General features: G+C 29.4%; 1 protein-coding gene across 1 annotated transcript; it reads left to right on the forward strand.

Moving 5' to 3' along the window:
* Positions 1-5,554: 5,554 nt before the first annotated feature.
* LOC113383649 (putative uncharacterized protein DDB_G0282133) lies at positions 5,555-8,728 on the forward strand. The gene is made up of 3 exons (XM_026621900.1): positions 5,555-5,575; positions 6,017-7,418; positions 7,629-8,728. Exons 1-3 carry the CDS (start codon positions 5,555-5,557, stop codon positions 8,726-8,728), a joined length of 2,523 nt encoding a protein of 840 aa, XP_026477685.1.
* The last annotated feature ends 5,741 nt before the right edge of the window (positions 8,729-14,469 follow it).

The following is a 14,469-nucleotide window of genomic DNA, read 5'->3' on the forward strand; positions in this document are numbered from 1 at the left end:
TTTTAATTATTTTACTGCTGCTACTGTGTGCTAAATAAAAATCAATAATATTTTAAAATATGATTATTTTAACTAAATTTACTAAACCAAATGTTATTTGACATTTGAAGCATAGAGTATGCTTTTAGAAAGATGAGACTGTAACAAATTCGTTCAGAGCGTGACTGCAGCGCCCATGCAGCGCCGTAATTTATGAACTAATTGTGGCTATCAGTGTGTGTTTTTCATGGGTTTTATATGTTTGTTAAAGAAAAAAGATATTAAATAATTGTTATAAATAATAATAAACAAGATACAGTAATAATGTGAACGCTGAATGTTTATTGAAATTATTAAATTTACTTCAACGTACTTAAAACATAATTAAGTATAATGATTAATTAAATAAAGAAATGCAGTAAACATTTCTAAGGTTAAGTGCCTCAAAGCTTATGTCATAATCTCGGAATAGTTCTTAATAAAAACAATATAATAATGATAATAATATTTTATCAATAGAATAAGTAAATAATAAATTAATTTTCTCATTTTTTTATTATTTTTGGTCAAACTAAAGACTTACAATAGACATTATTATAAAGACATGATTTGATTCCATCATCCATCAGATAATATTGCAGGAAAAAAAAACTACATTAACTTTTCGAGGCTTGTAAATTGAAGGAAATATTGTTGGCAAGTAGATAGGACTCAATACCTCGTCCGATTTTTTTTCCTCTAATGAAATGTTCACTGCAAATGCGATCATAGGGCTTGGGAACCCACGGCGGTTATCCATCAACACTACAAATATATATTTTGCATTATTTCAGCAATGTATTAATTAAACTGTTTGCAAAATAAACATTTTAGCGCTATGTGATAACATTTATTTTTCTTTTAATCATAAAATTACAATTATTATATAATACAATGCAGTGGCGGATCCAGCTTCGGCGTCAGGGGGGGGTCATAATTGAAAATTTTTATAGTCCTCAATGAGTATGTGACAAAATTACTATATATATATATATATATATATATATATATATATATATATATATAGACAATGAATTCGATTAGTTTTCTAGACATCAGAGTAATACGTACAAATGACCACCGACTAATTACTAACTGGTACCAGAAACCAACTAGCTCCGGACGATACATAAATTACCACTCATACCACCCTCTTAAAATGAAAATAGCGACAATAATAAATTTAACAGACCACGCCATATTACTATCTGACAAAAACTTCTGGGACACGAACATTGACCTGGTTATAAACACACTGAAAAACAACTCATATCCTACGAACATAATCAACTCGGTCATAAATAACAGACGCAGTTACATTTTTAACAAACAAAAAGACCTCACAGACCATAAAAACCGTTTAGACTTAGAATCATATACTGGTGTCATTTGCCTACCGTACGTAAAAGATTTATATTTCTCGTGGAAAAAACTATTTCAACAGTGTGGCATTCTGTTGGTATGTAATTGTGATGCAACCCTTAGTTAAATTTTTACACAAATGAAATCTAAGTTCAATTTTGACCGCCTCAGGAATTTGGTATATCAAATTAATTGCTCTAATTGCGAACTCTTTTATATTGGAGAAACTAGCCAAAACCTGAGTAAACGCCTTAATCAACACAAAAATAATTCAAAAAATCCCAAGCAATTTAAAACAATGTTAACTGAGCATATTAAAAATTTAAATCATAATATCGATTTTTTTAACCCTAAAATTTTACATTTTGAAGAGAATACAATTAAAAGAAGATTCGCTGAGGGGTTGTTTTTACAATTACATAACGACAAAGTTATAAACAAACGCTTTGACAATACGGCCCTGAACGAAGCGAACACGTGGTTTCTTAATAGCGTGTCAAAATTCCTTAAAAAATAACAAAATCCCATCGCTAGCCGAAACGTATGGATTTTAAATAAATAATTTTTTTAAAAAAACTCATACTATTTTTATTGATGTTACGCCCGAATATTAAACTAAAATTAAACATATATATCAACATCAAATTCAAGACTATTCAAAAATATATATATATATATATATATATATATATATATATATAAGATAGAGCGGGGCTTCGCGGGTAAAAAGGTCCACCACCTTTGTTGTTAAGGATTTCTTATTTGACAAAATATCAAATTAAGGTTATATATAGAGTTATCTCTGTAAAAATGTATCTATAAAATTCATATTTTTCATTGGTTGAATAATGTAACTAAACCCCTTTAAAATTAAAAATAGTAAATTGAATTGTTTGTCCTCTCGCCGTCCGATTTTACTCCGTCTATGGGGTAAAAAAGACCAAGTGACAAATTTAAAAAAAACAGAAAAAAACACATTTTTACAGTGATGAATTAGCTGGAAGTTGGACTAAAACATAGTCAGATGCTTTTTATTTGATGTGTCCTATTGGTTGTTATGTTTTTTGTTTAGTTTTCATAATATAATTGCTCAAAGTTAAATTGGACCCGCGTAACCTTATATATGTGTATTTTTTTAAAAATAATCTGCGTCTTTGACGTGAGTCAAATTTTGACCTTTCCTCGACGTTTTCTCGTCTGAACCGATGTTAAAATTTAAAAACTATAAAATGAAACTGGATAAGCGCTTGCGTTGATTAGTTTTTTGAGAAAATTGGTCGATCCGTTTCTTTACTATTGGCAGAAAAGTGCTAAAATTATCGTCCATGTTTTTGTCAAAAATTCTTAGCCGTTTTTGCTCAAACTATTCGATTGATATCATTTGGAAATAAATGGTTTCTGGCGAAGATCGGTCAAGTCGTTTCTTTTTCATAATAGGTTGTCATTTTTTTGCGATTTAAGTGAAACTTTACATGGCGATAGAGTTTCTGCTCTAAATGAACGTACTAAACTAGGCCTGCGACAAGTGGTTTACTTATGATAATTAAAGTTTTGGATTATTTTCCATCAATGTGTATTATTCAAACCATTTTTCAAAAATCACTACTATATTTGAAAAAAATTGCAATAGTTTCTCACTTCAAAATGGTTTACAGCGATGGACAAAACGTGGACAAAAAAATGCGGACATACAAAATACACACACACACACATATCAATTATTTCTGAGGTATGCCAAAGTATTCAGATATCTTCAAAACGTCGAGAAATGCAAAAAAATTCATTCAAATCTAAAATGATTTTTTGCATTTCTCGACGTTTTGAAGATATCTGAACACTTTGGCATACCTCAGAAAAAATAGATGTGCGTGTGTGTGTGTTTTGTATGTCCGCATTTTTTTGTCCACGTTTTAGGGCGCACATATCAACCGATTTGAATGATTCAAAAAACAATCGATTCCTATTGATAGGAAGATGAGCTGATTAGTTTTTGGCGAAGGCATGTCCAGCAGTTACGGAGATAAAGAGCAAAGAGTGCAGAAAATAGAAATCGAGGTTTTGAGAGAACGGAGCATCCGATTTGAATGACATAAAAAACATCCAATTTGTAATGATTGGGAGAAGATATGATTAGTTTTTGGCAAAAGCAGGTCCAGCCATTTCGAAGATACAGAGACAAATGTGCAAAAAATGGTAGTTTTTGAGAGAACTGAGCGACCGATTTGAATGATTCAAAAAAAATTCTGCTTGTTTTGACAAAATAATTGCCTTTGAAAAAAAATTGTTTCAATTTTTTTATTTCAATTTTTTTTTTATATCGAAAATAATTCAGATTTTAATTTTAATTCTGGCTTAAGTTTAAAACTTATATACTTTAAATAAATAGTTTTAACTTTGCAATTCAGTTTATATAATTTTTATAAATATTGGACATTGTTACAGTATTTTTAACAATCTATTTGAAAACATTTAATACTCGAAAATTTCGTTACGGTGCGGGTAGTTTCAGCAATTTGCCTTAAGGCACGATGCCATACACCACTATTTTATATGTTGATTAAGTCGTCTATTAATAGGATTACTGAAAGTTCATGCATAAAGGCCACTCACAATCAGTTTATTTTTTTGATTTTTGAATGAATTTCTTTTCCTAAACTGTAATAAAACATATATTCGCAATACGATTAGAAAATCCTTAAATTTTAGGGTTTTTGATTCCGCCATTCGTCTACAATCAGTTAAATATTCGAGTTGTAAAATATGTTTGGTAACAAAATACATAAATAAGATCATTATGAAGTAATTTTGTTGTCGAATTAGTGTTTTATCTAAGTCCTAAAACAGGCTCAGGGGGGGGTCATGACCCCCGTGACCCCCCCCCCCTGGATCCGCCACTGATACAATGTAATTAATATATAGATAATAGTTATACATAATCAATATACAATATATAAATATATATTTTTCTATATTTCAGCCTTGTATTAATTACATTGTTTGCAAAACAATTTTTTCTAGTAAGCATTAAATTTTGATAATATAACAATTTATTGACTTATAATTTTTCTTTTTGCTAAACATAACAATTTTACAACTATTCATAGTACTTCGAATTGAATTTTTATATCAATAAGGTTATGATACTCACTTTATTCTTCTAACCGCAGCGATCCACTTTTCCTTTGATTTTCTTTCCACTTAGCTGTAGAAAATGAATAGAATTTGCAGTCACTTTTTCTGCCGGTATTTCTACAACCCACTACACAACAGCTTTGGTGGCTCATTATTGTTAATTATCTTATTTAAATTTGAAATAAACAAATATTTTATGTGTTTTTGTTTAAAATTTTGGTTATAATAGCTACATTTAATGCTCAAAGTAGCCACTACGAACGCTTCGGTCGATTTGACTTCCCCTTCCATGCCTTCCCACATAGCCAATAGCGTTGACCTTTAACTAGCGGCGCGTTTTTTCAAAATATTATGATTCTTTAATATTGCAACTGTCTACAAACGCTTTTATTAACGACATTAAAGTAATATGAACTGGTGATGCATGGCATCGTGCCTTAAGGCAAATTGCTTACCGTACCAAAAATTATTTGTTTAAAAAAGATTAAATTTTTTTTGAAACTTTGAACTTACAAGTTAAAGTAAAAGTTACAACTTTTGAAAAAAGTGCCATTTTTGGAAAAAAGACTTTTCGAAAAAAAAGTTACTTTATTTTGAAATATTTTGCATAGCTGCATAGAGTCGAAATATAGAAGCGCGTAAGCGACTCGTCGCGGTCTAACGGGCAAACGATGTTACCGAACCCTTAGAAATGTAAACCAAATTAATACGTAAAGATATATAAAAAAAAATATTTTTGATTTTTCGGAATTTTTAAAACCGCTGCACCTGCCTTCCAAAAAAATCAATAAATTTTTTATTCCTTCAATATAAGTGATTTTTTTGGAATAATTCAAATCTTTCGCTCTTTTAAACTGTTTTTTTATTTGCTATTTGTCTACTTACTAAACGTTTCCCCATCAATAAAAACTGAATGTTTTTGAATCGTTCAAGTCGGTTTATAAGTGCTCTCGAAATCGTGGACAATAATTTGTATCCAAACATACATTCGTACAAAAGACACAAACACACACATACGTCCATTTTTTCTAAGGTATGCAATATGTTCAGAGGATCTTTAAACGTAAAAATATGCAAACATTTTTATTTTCGATATTGTCGCAATTACTATAACTTTCTATAAAGGAAGTCAATGAATTGAGTAGGTACTTGCTAATGGTCCTAATTTCTCAATGATAAATTTATTCAATAACACTACATATTAACATATCAAGTACTCAAATAACGAAAAACTAGACAATGAGATGCATTTAATACATTTTCATAATGCATTATCTTGCTATGAATATAATGTAAATCACTTTTTATTTTCAAAAAAATACGTTGATGATTATTATTATTAGAATCAATTTAACTTGATATCAGTCATTTGACAAATTGATAACAACATATTTTTACTATTTTGTAATCATATTTTTCTGGCAACTCTTGTAAATTTAGTTTATAAATATCAGTTTTGACTTTATAAATATTCTTTATTATCTATTTTTATTTTTATTTTCAGGTATGCTGCCCAATTGGCGGTAAACCATTCGGATCATTTCAAAATGTTCAAGATATAAATCGGGTGTTGCAAAATTCTGTCACTCAACCAGCCAACGATCGAGTCTTTGAATCGAATTTACAAAACATGAACAACCGTGAAAGTCTCAATAACCCTCAATTATTCACATCTAATCAAAATGTGTTCAACACTCAACTGAACTCGCAAATATCAATTCAAAGACCATTTGGATCAAATCTTGGGAATTTGCAATCATCAAATATCAATCAAAATCAGTTTAACGAACGACGCCCAATAATCGAGCCAAATCCTTTAGGCTTGCAATCATCGGTTATAGAGCCAAATCGGATTAGTCAACCATCATCAATAATTCAACAAAGTGGATTAAACTCACAACCGCCAATGCCTTTTCCACTCAATCCACAATTTATCAGACGAACTTTGATGCCTGAATCGTTTATTCCAAAACCTGAACCTTTTAGACCGCAGCCATTTAATCCTCAAATATTTGTTCCGATTGGTAACAGATATGGAAATGATGACGAAGAATATGAATTTGAAGATGATGATTGTGACCATGGTGATGTTGGAGAATATGATCACTCAGATACATATTATCAGCACCATCAAAATCCACATAAAAATCACCAAAATCATCATTATTTAAATCCAACAAAACATCCAAATTATTTGCCGCCTCATCAGGATTCGTTCGAAAATCAAAAAAAGAAAGATGAAGATGACTCAAAGATTTATTTTGAACCATTCGCGCATAACATGCAACATTATCCAAATCAGTTTAGCCAGAATCCACATTTACACACTATGGTTGATAACAGACCACCTCGACCTATTCACCAACAGAAACCTATTGTCCAACCGTATCCAATAAACCAACGCCCTCCAATAAATCAACAAATTCCAATAAATAATCAACAATCTCTTAATCAAAGACCAGCTAATGCAGGAATAAACCAACGACCTCCAATAAGTCAACAAATCTCAATAAATAATCAACAATCTCTTAATCAAAGACCAGCTAATGCAGGAATAAACCAACGACCTCAAATAAGTCAACAAATTCCAGTAAATAATCAACAATCTCTTAATCAAAGACCAGCTAATGCTGGAAACAGACCACAAGAAAAAGAACCTACTTATGAAGATTTTGGCGGAGAATTTATAAAACTTCCTTTAGTCCTAATTGATAAGCCACCAAGTAATGGACAACAGCCTAGTAGCTTACCAGCAACTCGGCCAATTAATAATCAACAATTTATTCAAATTCCTGGACCAAATGCGCCAACAAATATGATGCAGCCCATTCCCAGACCAGATAGACCAAACAATGACAATTTAGATAGAATAAACGAAAATCAAGGACTAATAGTTAATCAACAAGGTAAGAAATAATTTTTAAAATTTATATTAAATATTTTTTTTTTAAATATTTATTATATGCTTCTGCATATACGACATATACTCGTATGTATGGTTATACCTGAATTTTTATTTGAAAAACTTTAGCTTTATTCTAAATACAAAATATGCTATTCTTTTTTGTAAAAATATCCATAAACTACCTATGAAAGCTATAAATACAATATTTTAGATAAAACTCAAGATATTGATTATGGTGATCTGCCGAATAGTGATAAACTAGTGCTCCACCCAACGGTAAATAATGTTTTGTTGCCGCCATTTCGTGAAAGTGAGCAATCAATTAACTCCAATGGTGATCAAAATAGTGTTGATAACATAACACAAGGTGGAAATAGTAACACAAATAATGAAAATAATTTATTAACAGTTCAAGAACTAATTGATAGAATTTTCTCAAATGATAATAGAGATATGAGCATCTTTACATCAGAAAATGATAGAGATTTATTTGGAACAGATTTATCAAATACCAATTCTGGTATACAAGATAATATTAATCCAAAGGAAAAATTTAATCAATTGTCTAATACAACTTTTATGGTAACAACTGTACAACAACTCATTGACGAACTATTTCCATTCCAAAATGCAAATGGTACAAATCTGACAAGTTCTACTAGTGATACGGATTCGCCTAAAATATTTGAATCAAATACCAACTTCAACATAGAAGACACCAAAAATCAACAGCAAGGAGTCAATACAACTTCAGGTAACGAACAAACTGTTGGTGTAATTGAACGAGAAAATACTACTATAATCATTGAAACAAATACGCCAATTACAAATGAAACAGTTAATACAGGAACAAGAAATAACATCCAAAATGATACTGCTGAGAACTTGGACCAAGTCGTGGAACCATATGTGAACCAAACACAACTTCCAGATTTGACTGGCAAAAATCAGTCACTGTTGAGTGATAATAATGAAGTTCAAAAAATAAAGATTGATATTAGATTCCGAGATGACAATAGTACCGAAAAACAGGTTGCTCAACCAATTTCAGCTTCCAACACAACTGAACAACTAATTACTGATAAACCAGTTGACGTTCAACAAATACCGATTCCAACAGTGAGTCAAGAAAGTAATTTAACACCAAGTGAAAAACCTATTTCTGGATACACAGGAAGTTATGGACAGTCACCATATTATACACAAACCACAAAATATCCAAAGAATGAAAATGTATTTGATCATTTCGAGATTATCGCAATTTTTTTTTATTTGCAAGACAAAGTTGGGATCGCGTTAAAGAATCATTAAGAAAGCATTACTGAACAAAATGTCAAGAAAATTATTTATTGATGATAATTATCAGTAAATATTAAGATAGACAAATTAATTTCCTATGCTTGGTATGAAAACGACAGTTTAGAGCCAAAACAAAAATTATTAAGTAAAAACATTAATAATATTGATACACTCATAATTTTATTAAATAGGGTAGAGGGGGGGCACAAAGGTCCAATTTGATTTTAAATAATTTTACTATCTAAATCTAAACCAAATGAACTATATCACAACACATAAAGCGTATCAAACAAGCAGCTTTTACTGTTTTTCTAAAATTTGTTATCTGTCCTTTTTACCCCATAGACTGAGTAACAACAAATAGCCAGAGGGCAAACATATTTAATGTCTTAATTTTGACATTATTCAACCAATTCAACCAAAATTATAAATGTTATGGGCACATTTACGTATACATAATTAACCTTAATCTGTAATTCTGTAATTCGTCAGAAATAATTATCATCAGTATTGGAACTGATACAGTTTTAAAACTTCTTTTCTTAATTTAATTTACTTTTTTATTATATTAACTTCCCGTACGGTAAGTTATTGTAATCGTCCAAAAAACGAAATTGAAAATTTTTGCATATCTTTATGTTTTAGAGGTTTCTGAACATTTTGGCATACCTTAAAAAAGTCGATGTGTGTGTTTGTGTCGATACAATTTTTTGTCGACAATTTTGGGCGTACGAAACAACCGATTTGAATGAATCAAAACACAATCGATTTCTATTGATAAGGAGACGTGGTGATTAGTTTTTGGCAAAGGCAGGTCCAGCCGTTTCGAAGATAAGAAGCAAAGAGTGAATAGAAATCGAGTTTTAGAGAGAACGGAGCATCCGATTTGAACGATCCAAAAATCATCCATTTTGTACTGATGGGGAGAAGTGGTGATTTGTTTTTAGCAAAGGCAGGTCTAGCCGTTTTGGAGTCACGAAGCTAAATGAGCAGTTAATGACTGTTTTTGAGAGAATGAAGCATTCGATTTGAATAATTCGAAAAACTTTCTGTTTGTGTTGTCGAAACGATTGCTTTTACATTTTTTTTCAATTTTTTTTTATTTATATGCATATCTTTACATTTCAAAAGTTTCTGAAAATTTTGGCATACCTTAGAAAAAATGGATATATGTGTGTGTTTGTGTGTGTATGTATTTTTGGATACAATTTTTTGTACATGATTTCGTGAACACAAATCAACCGACTTGAATAATTCAAAAAACATCCGATTTGTATTGGCGGGGAGATTAGTGCCGATAGTTTTTGGCGCAGTCAGATCCAGCCGTTTTGAAGATACGAGGCAAAAAGTGCATAGAAATGGTAATTCAGTTTGAGCTAACAAGGTGTTCGATTTGAATGATTTAAAAAACATTTTACTTGTATTGAGGATCAAGACCTTCAGTTTCCGAGTTACAGAAGGAGAAATATATAGTAATTATAATGAACTGGGAGTTTGACCGAACAGAGTAATCGTACTCTTATACTCTATCAATAGTTTTGTTTTTGATACGAGTTCTATATTGTGATGTATTTCAACTGGTTTAGATAGTGTAATTGCTTGAAGTCCAAATGGACCTACGTGCCCCGCTCTACTCTATATCAAAGCTTTTCCGATGTATAAAATTCTAGAAAGCACGTAAAGTAAATTCATTTTTTTGTAATCAATCAAGGCACTGTTTATTCAATAATTTCTGAGTAACATTTCGTCGAATTAGCTCTATTAGAATTATAATTATAACATTTTTTGTTTTTCACGGTAAGGAAATTTGAAACTGCCAATGGTAAAGTTGTAAATATTTTGTTCTTGAAAATAGCACTACACGAAGAACATTTTACAATTGTCTACCGTATACTAAAGACAAAAAAATATCAGTATTTTAGCCCAATACGAACTTATTAGTAATTACTTATAAATTATTACTTAGTATCAATAATTATGATATTATCACTATAAGTATTTTAGAATAATCTATTTAGTGTTTTTTATGCTTTGGTTTGTATAGAAAAATGTTGGATGTTATTTTCGAATAAATGTGAAATATATAATTTTAGACTCCTGATAGTTACTTTAGCTTTTTTTGCTTTCATAACGCCTAAACCTTTCATGTTTATTTATGCATTTAAAAATTAAATTGAACATATATAAGCAAATACTAAACACGCATGCCTTACATATATATTTTTCTTTAAGTATTTTCGTAATTATTAGGAAATCTTAAAGCGTAAAGATTTAAAAATTGTTAATATTAATTTTAATTCATCACCAAAATTATTTGTGAAATATAATATAAAAAAGCAGTTTAACCCTTTGACAATATTATACATAATACTTAAGGTTAATCACAATATAAATAAAATTGATTACACATATAAGGTTATTGTTACCTTCTCGTTGGATAGTTATAGGAATTGTTCAAAAATCGAAAATGAATATTTTTGCTTATATTTACGTTTCAGAGGTTTTTGAACATTTCGGCGCACCTTACAATTAGAAAAAAAATTGTATGTGTTAATACAAATTGTCCAAAACAGTCCACGATTTTGAGCGCACGAATAACCAATTTGAATTATTTAAAACGCATTCGATTCCTATTGATGGGAAGAGGTGCTGATTAGTTTTTAGCGAAAGTTTCGGCGATACGGGGCAAAAAGTGTGAAAATGACAATTTGGTTTTTGAGAGAACGGAGCATCCAATTTGAATGATTCAAGAAACATCTGAATTGTAACGAAATATTGAAATTTCTGCGAATGCAGGTCTAGTGGTCCCGGAGTTCCAGAAAGAAAGTAATATATAATGCCATTTGACAGACCAAAATAAACTTTAAAGATATGCACATAATTTTATCAGATATTTTATAGAGATTTGTGTAATATTATAAGTACCAATTTGTTTCGAGTTTTATGGGTATGAAACCCATACAAAATCGCAATCAAGATTTGCAATGGGTTTACTTATATGGTTCGAACAAATGTCCTCGACATTTTTGACAGTATTGAACAACTAACTTGAATGTGTATTAAAAAATTTGATGAAATTTCAGAATGTTTAAGATTTCAACCAAAATCAAACTTTTAAAAATAAATTATTAACATTTTCTAATTTTACAAAAATTTCCAGAATTTTATAAAAATTTCATGATTTTCAACAAAATGTTCAAATTTGTCAAATGTTTCCAAAATATTCAGTAATGTACGAAAAAAATTAAAATACTCAAAAACAAATCTAATTTTTCTTCTCAAAGTTTGTAGAAATTCTAAATTACGACACGGAGAGTTTCAGTAATTTGCTTTTGCTTTTTTCCGTAATTTGTAATTTGCTTTTTCAGAATGGCACGATGCCATGCATCACTGGTTTTAATTTTATTATTTATCTAAAACTACGTAATTATGAGCCTGTAAGGAAGTAAATGCTAAATCATTTTGACTTTAGTCGAAATCACTTTACATAAAATTTTGCGATTTGAATTGAACGCATGGTGAGCAGCTTCTGCTAAATGTGACATTCAGTAATTTTTAAGGGGATTTTTAGCAAATTGCATGCTGCATCAAATTAAATACTTCAGATTTTACAAAAACTCGCAGACTGAGTGAAAATCACCAACAATCTTAAAGTTCTCATAATACAGAAAAAATACTTTACAAGAAAGATTTTAACACAGACAATAGTTTTTGCAATTAATCTAAAATCTTTTGTTCAATTTAATTTGATGTTTTTCAAAACTTTGCTAAAAATTCACCGAGAAAATACGTCTTCACTCTTCTGATTACTGTTTAAAAATGAAATTTTTCTATTCATTTTTTTTAACAGATTTTGTTTTGTTTGTATTTATATTTAATATCTGCAATCTTTTCAGTTTTAATTATTCACATACATAAAAGATATAAACTAAGTAAATTAGATAGTAGATTATAGTTCATATACATAGATACCAACAAAACTAAAAATCTGCCTAGAAAATAAATTGGAAAATTTTATTCTTAAACTGTACTTAATCTACAACTATTAACTTCCCGTAAGGTAAGTTCTAGTAATAGCAAAAAAATCGAAAATGAAAATTTCTATATATCTTTACGTTTCAAAGGTTTCTAAATATTTTTGCATACCTTAGAAAAAATGGATGTGTGTCAGTGTCTGTATGTGTGTGCGGATACAATTATACGTCGATGATTTCGAGAATTCGGATAAACCGATTTGAATGATTTAAAATACATTTGAACCATATTGAACGGAAGACGTGGTTATTTTTGGCGGAGGCAAGTCGAACCGTTCCGAAGATACGGGGCAAAAAGTGCCAAAAATGGTATGTCAGTTTTTGAAAGAACGAAGCCGATTTGAATGATTTAAAAAACATTGTGTAAACTTTTGGAAAGACAATGAAAAAAGTAAAAAAAAATGTTATTTAGCAGTCAAAAATTATTAGATATTCACATGAAATTATCAGATATTTTATAGATATTTTAAAATAAGTAGAAATTTTATTTGCATTTCATCCCAAGATTTATAATGTAAACTAAACTACGCGCGGCGTTAACGCGCTTCGATATTTCGTCTCTAAAACAGCTTTGCAGCACGATTGTTCCAAAGAAAATTTATAATTTAAACAAAATTCAAAAAAAAAAATTATAAAATTATAAAATTATTCAAAAAAGTCCAACTATTTTAAATATTTCAAAATTCTCAAAAATCAAATTTTTAAGTATTCAAAGCTCTTAAAATTTTTAATTTCTGTTACGGGAAGTTCCAGTAATTTTCTTTAAATCTTAAAGATAGTTTTAAGTACGTTTTGATATTTATTGAGTGTATCAATTAGAAAACGTTGAAGATAAAAAGAAAATTCCTTCTATTTTATAATAATTAAATAAGTTTATAGTTGTATGATGAAAAAATATATTATAGTTGCATAGTAAAAAATGTTTAGGTTTTATCAATAGTTTCAGTATATAATAGTATTTCAAACTCCACAGATTTATCTTAAAAAATAGATATAACTTTAATTTTTAGTATTAAATATTGATTACAATAATTAAAAAAACATGAAATATACTTAGATTTTTCTACCTTCCTCTACGAAAATAAAATTTCAAACCTTTAAAAAGTTAAACACTAATAAAGCTTTTTGAGAAATTTCATTTTATTGTCATTTTAAATTCATTTCAAATGTATGGTTTGCAGAAGTGCACACTTGTGAATCATGGGGTTTTCTTCAATATGCAAGTCATTGACACAATGATTATAATGGAACTGGAAAAGTATTTAGAAAACTGTTATGACATAGTGCTTTTATATTTATAGAATTCCCATGAATAAATAAAACCAATGGAATGTCTTTCATTTTGTTTTATTTGATACAGATGGATTTCCCCATAAATTTTCAATTAATTATAAATAAAAGAAAACAGCAAATTTAACTAGTTTTATCAAGAAATTATGTATATTGCAAGAAAAATGGATACAAAATATTTACGCATGCTATGCCAGGTGATAAGAACATATATGCCGGTTCCCTTAACTAGAAAACTTTATGTGGTTTTAAATTTTAGTGACCGATAAGTTACATTGAAACTTATTTTTTAAACTAATAACTCTTTTTTTTGCTCGTTGACTACTTTGATAATTAATTTAAACTTTAAAGGGCTTTTATACACGTATTTGTTGAAGATTTGTTAATACTGATTACTCTATTTTGTCGAAGTCCATGTCTTAAATTAAT

The sequence above is a fragment of the Ctenocephalides felis genome, unplaced genomic scaffold (genome assembly GCF_003426905.1).
Source record: "Ctenocephalides felis isolate EL2017-DRISC unplaced genomic scaffold, ASM342690v1 CF-g0.4_SCAFFOLD_03570, whole genome shotgun sequence".
NCBI lineage: Eukaryota > Metazoa > Arthropoda > Insecta > Siphonaptera > Pulicidae > Ctenocephalides > Ctenocephalides felis.

Excerpts from the sequence above, each read along its gene's own strand:
- LOC113383649 (XM_026621900.1), top strand. The coding sequence starts at position 5,555 with ATGTTCAGAGGATCTTTAAAC. Across the intron at positions 5,576-6,016 it reads TGTTCAGAGGATCTTTAAAC|GTATGCTGCCCAATTGGCGG; the intron begins GTAAAAATATGC and ends TTTTATTTTCAG. Across the intron at positions 7,419-7,628 it reads ACTAATAGTTAATCAACAAG|ATAAAACTCAAGATATTGAT; the intron begins GTAAGAAATAAT and ends ACAATATTTTAG.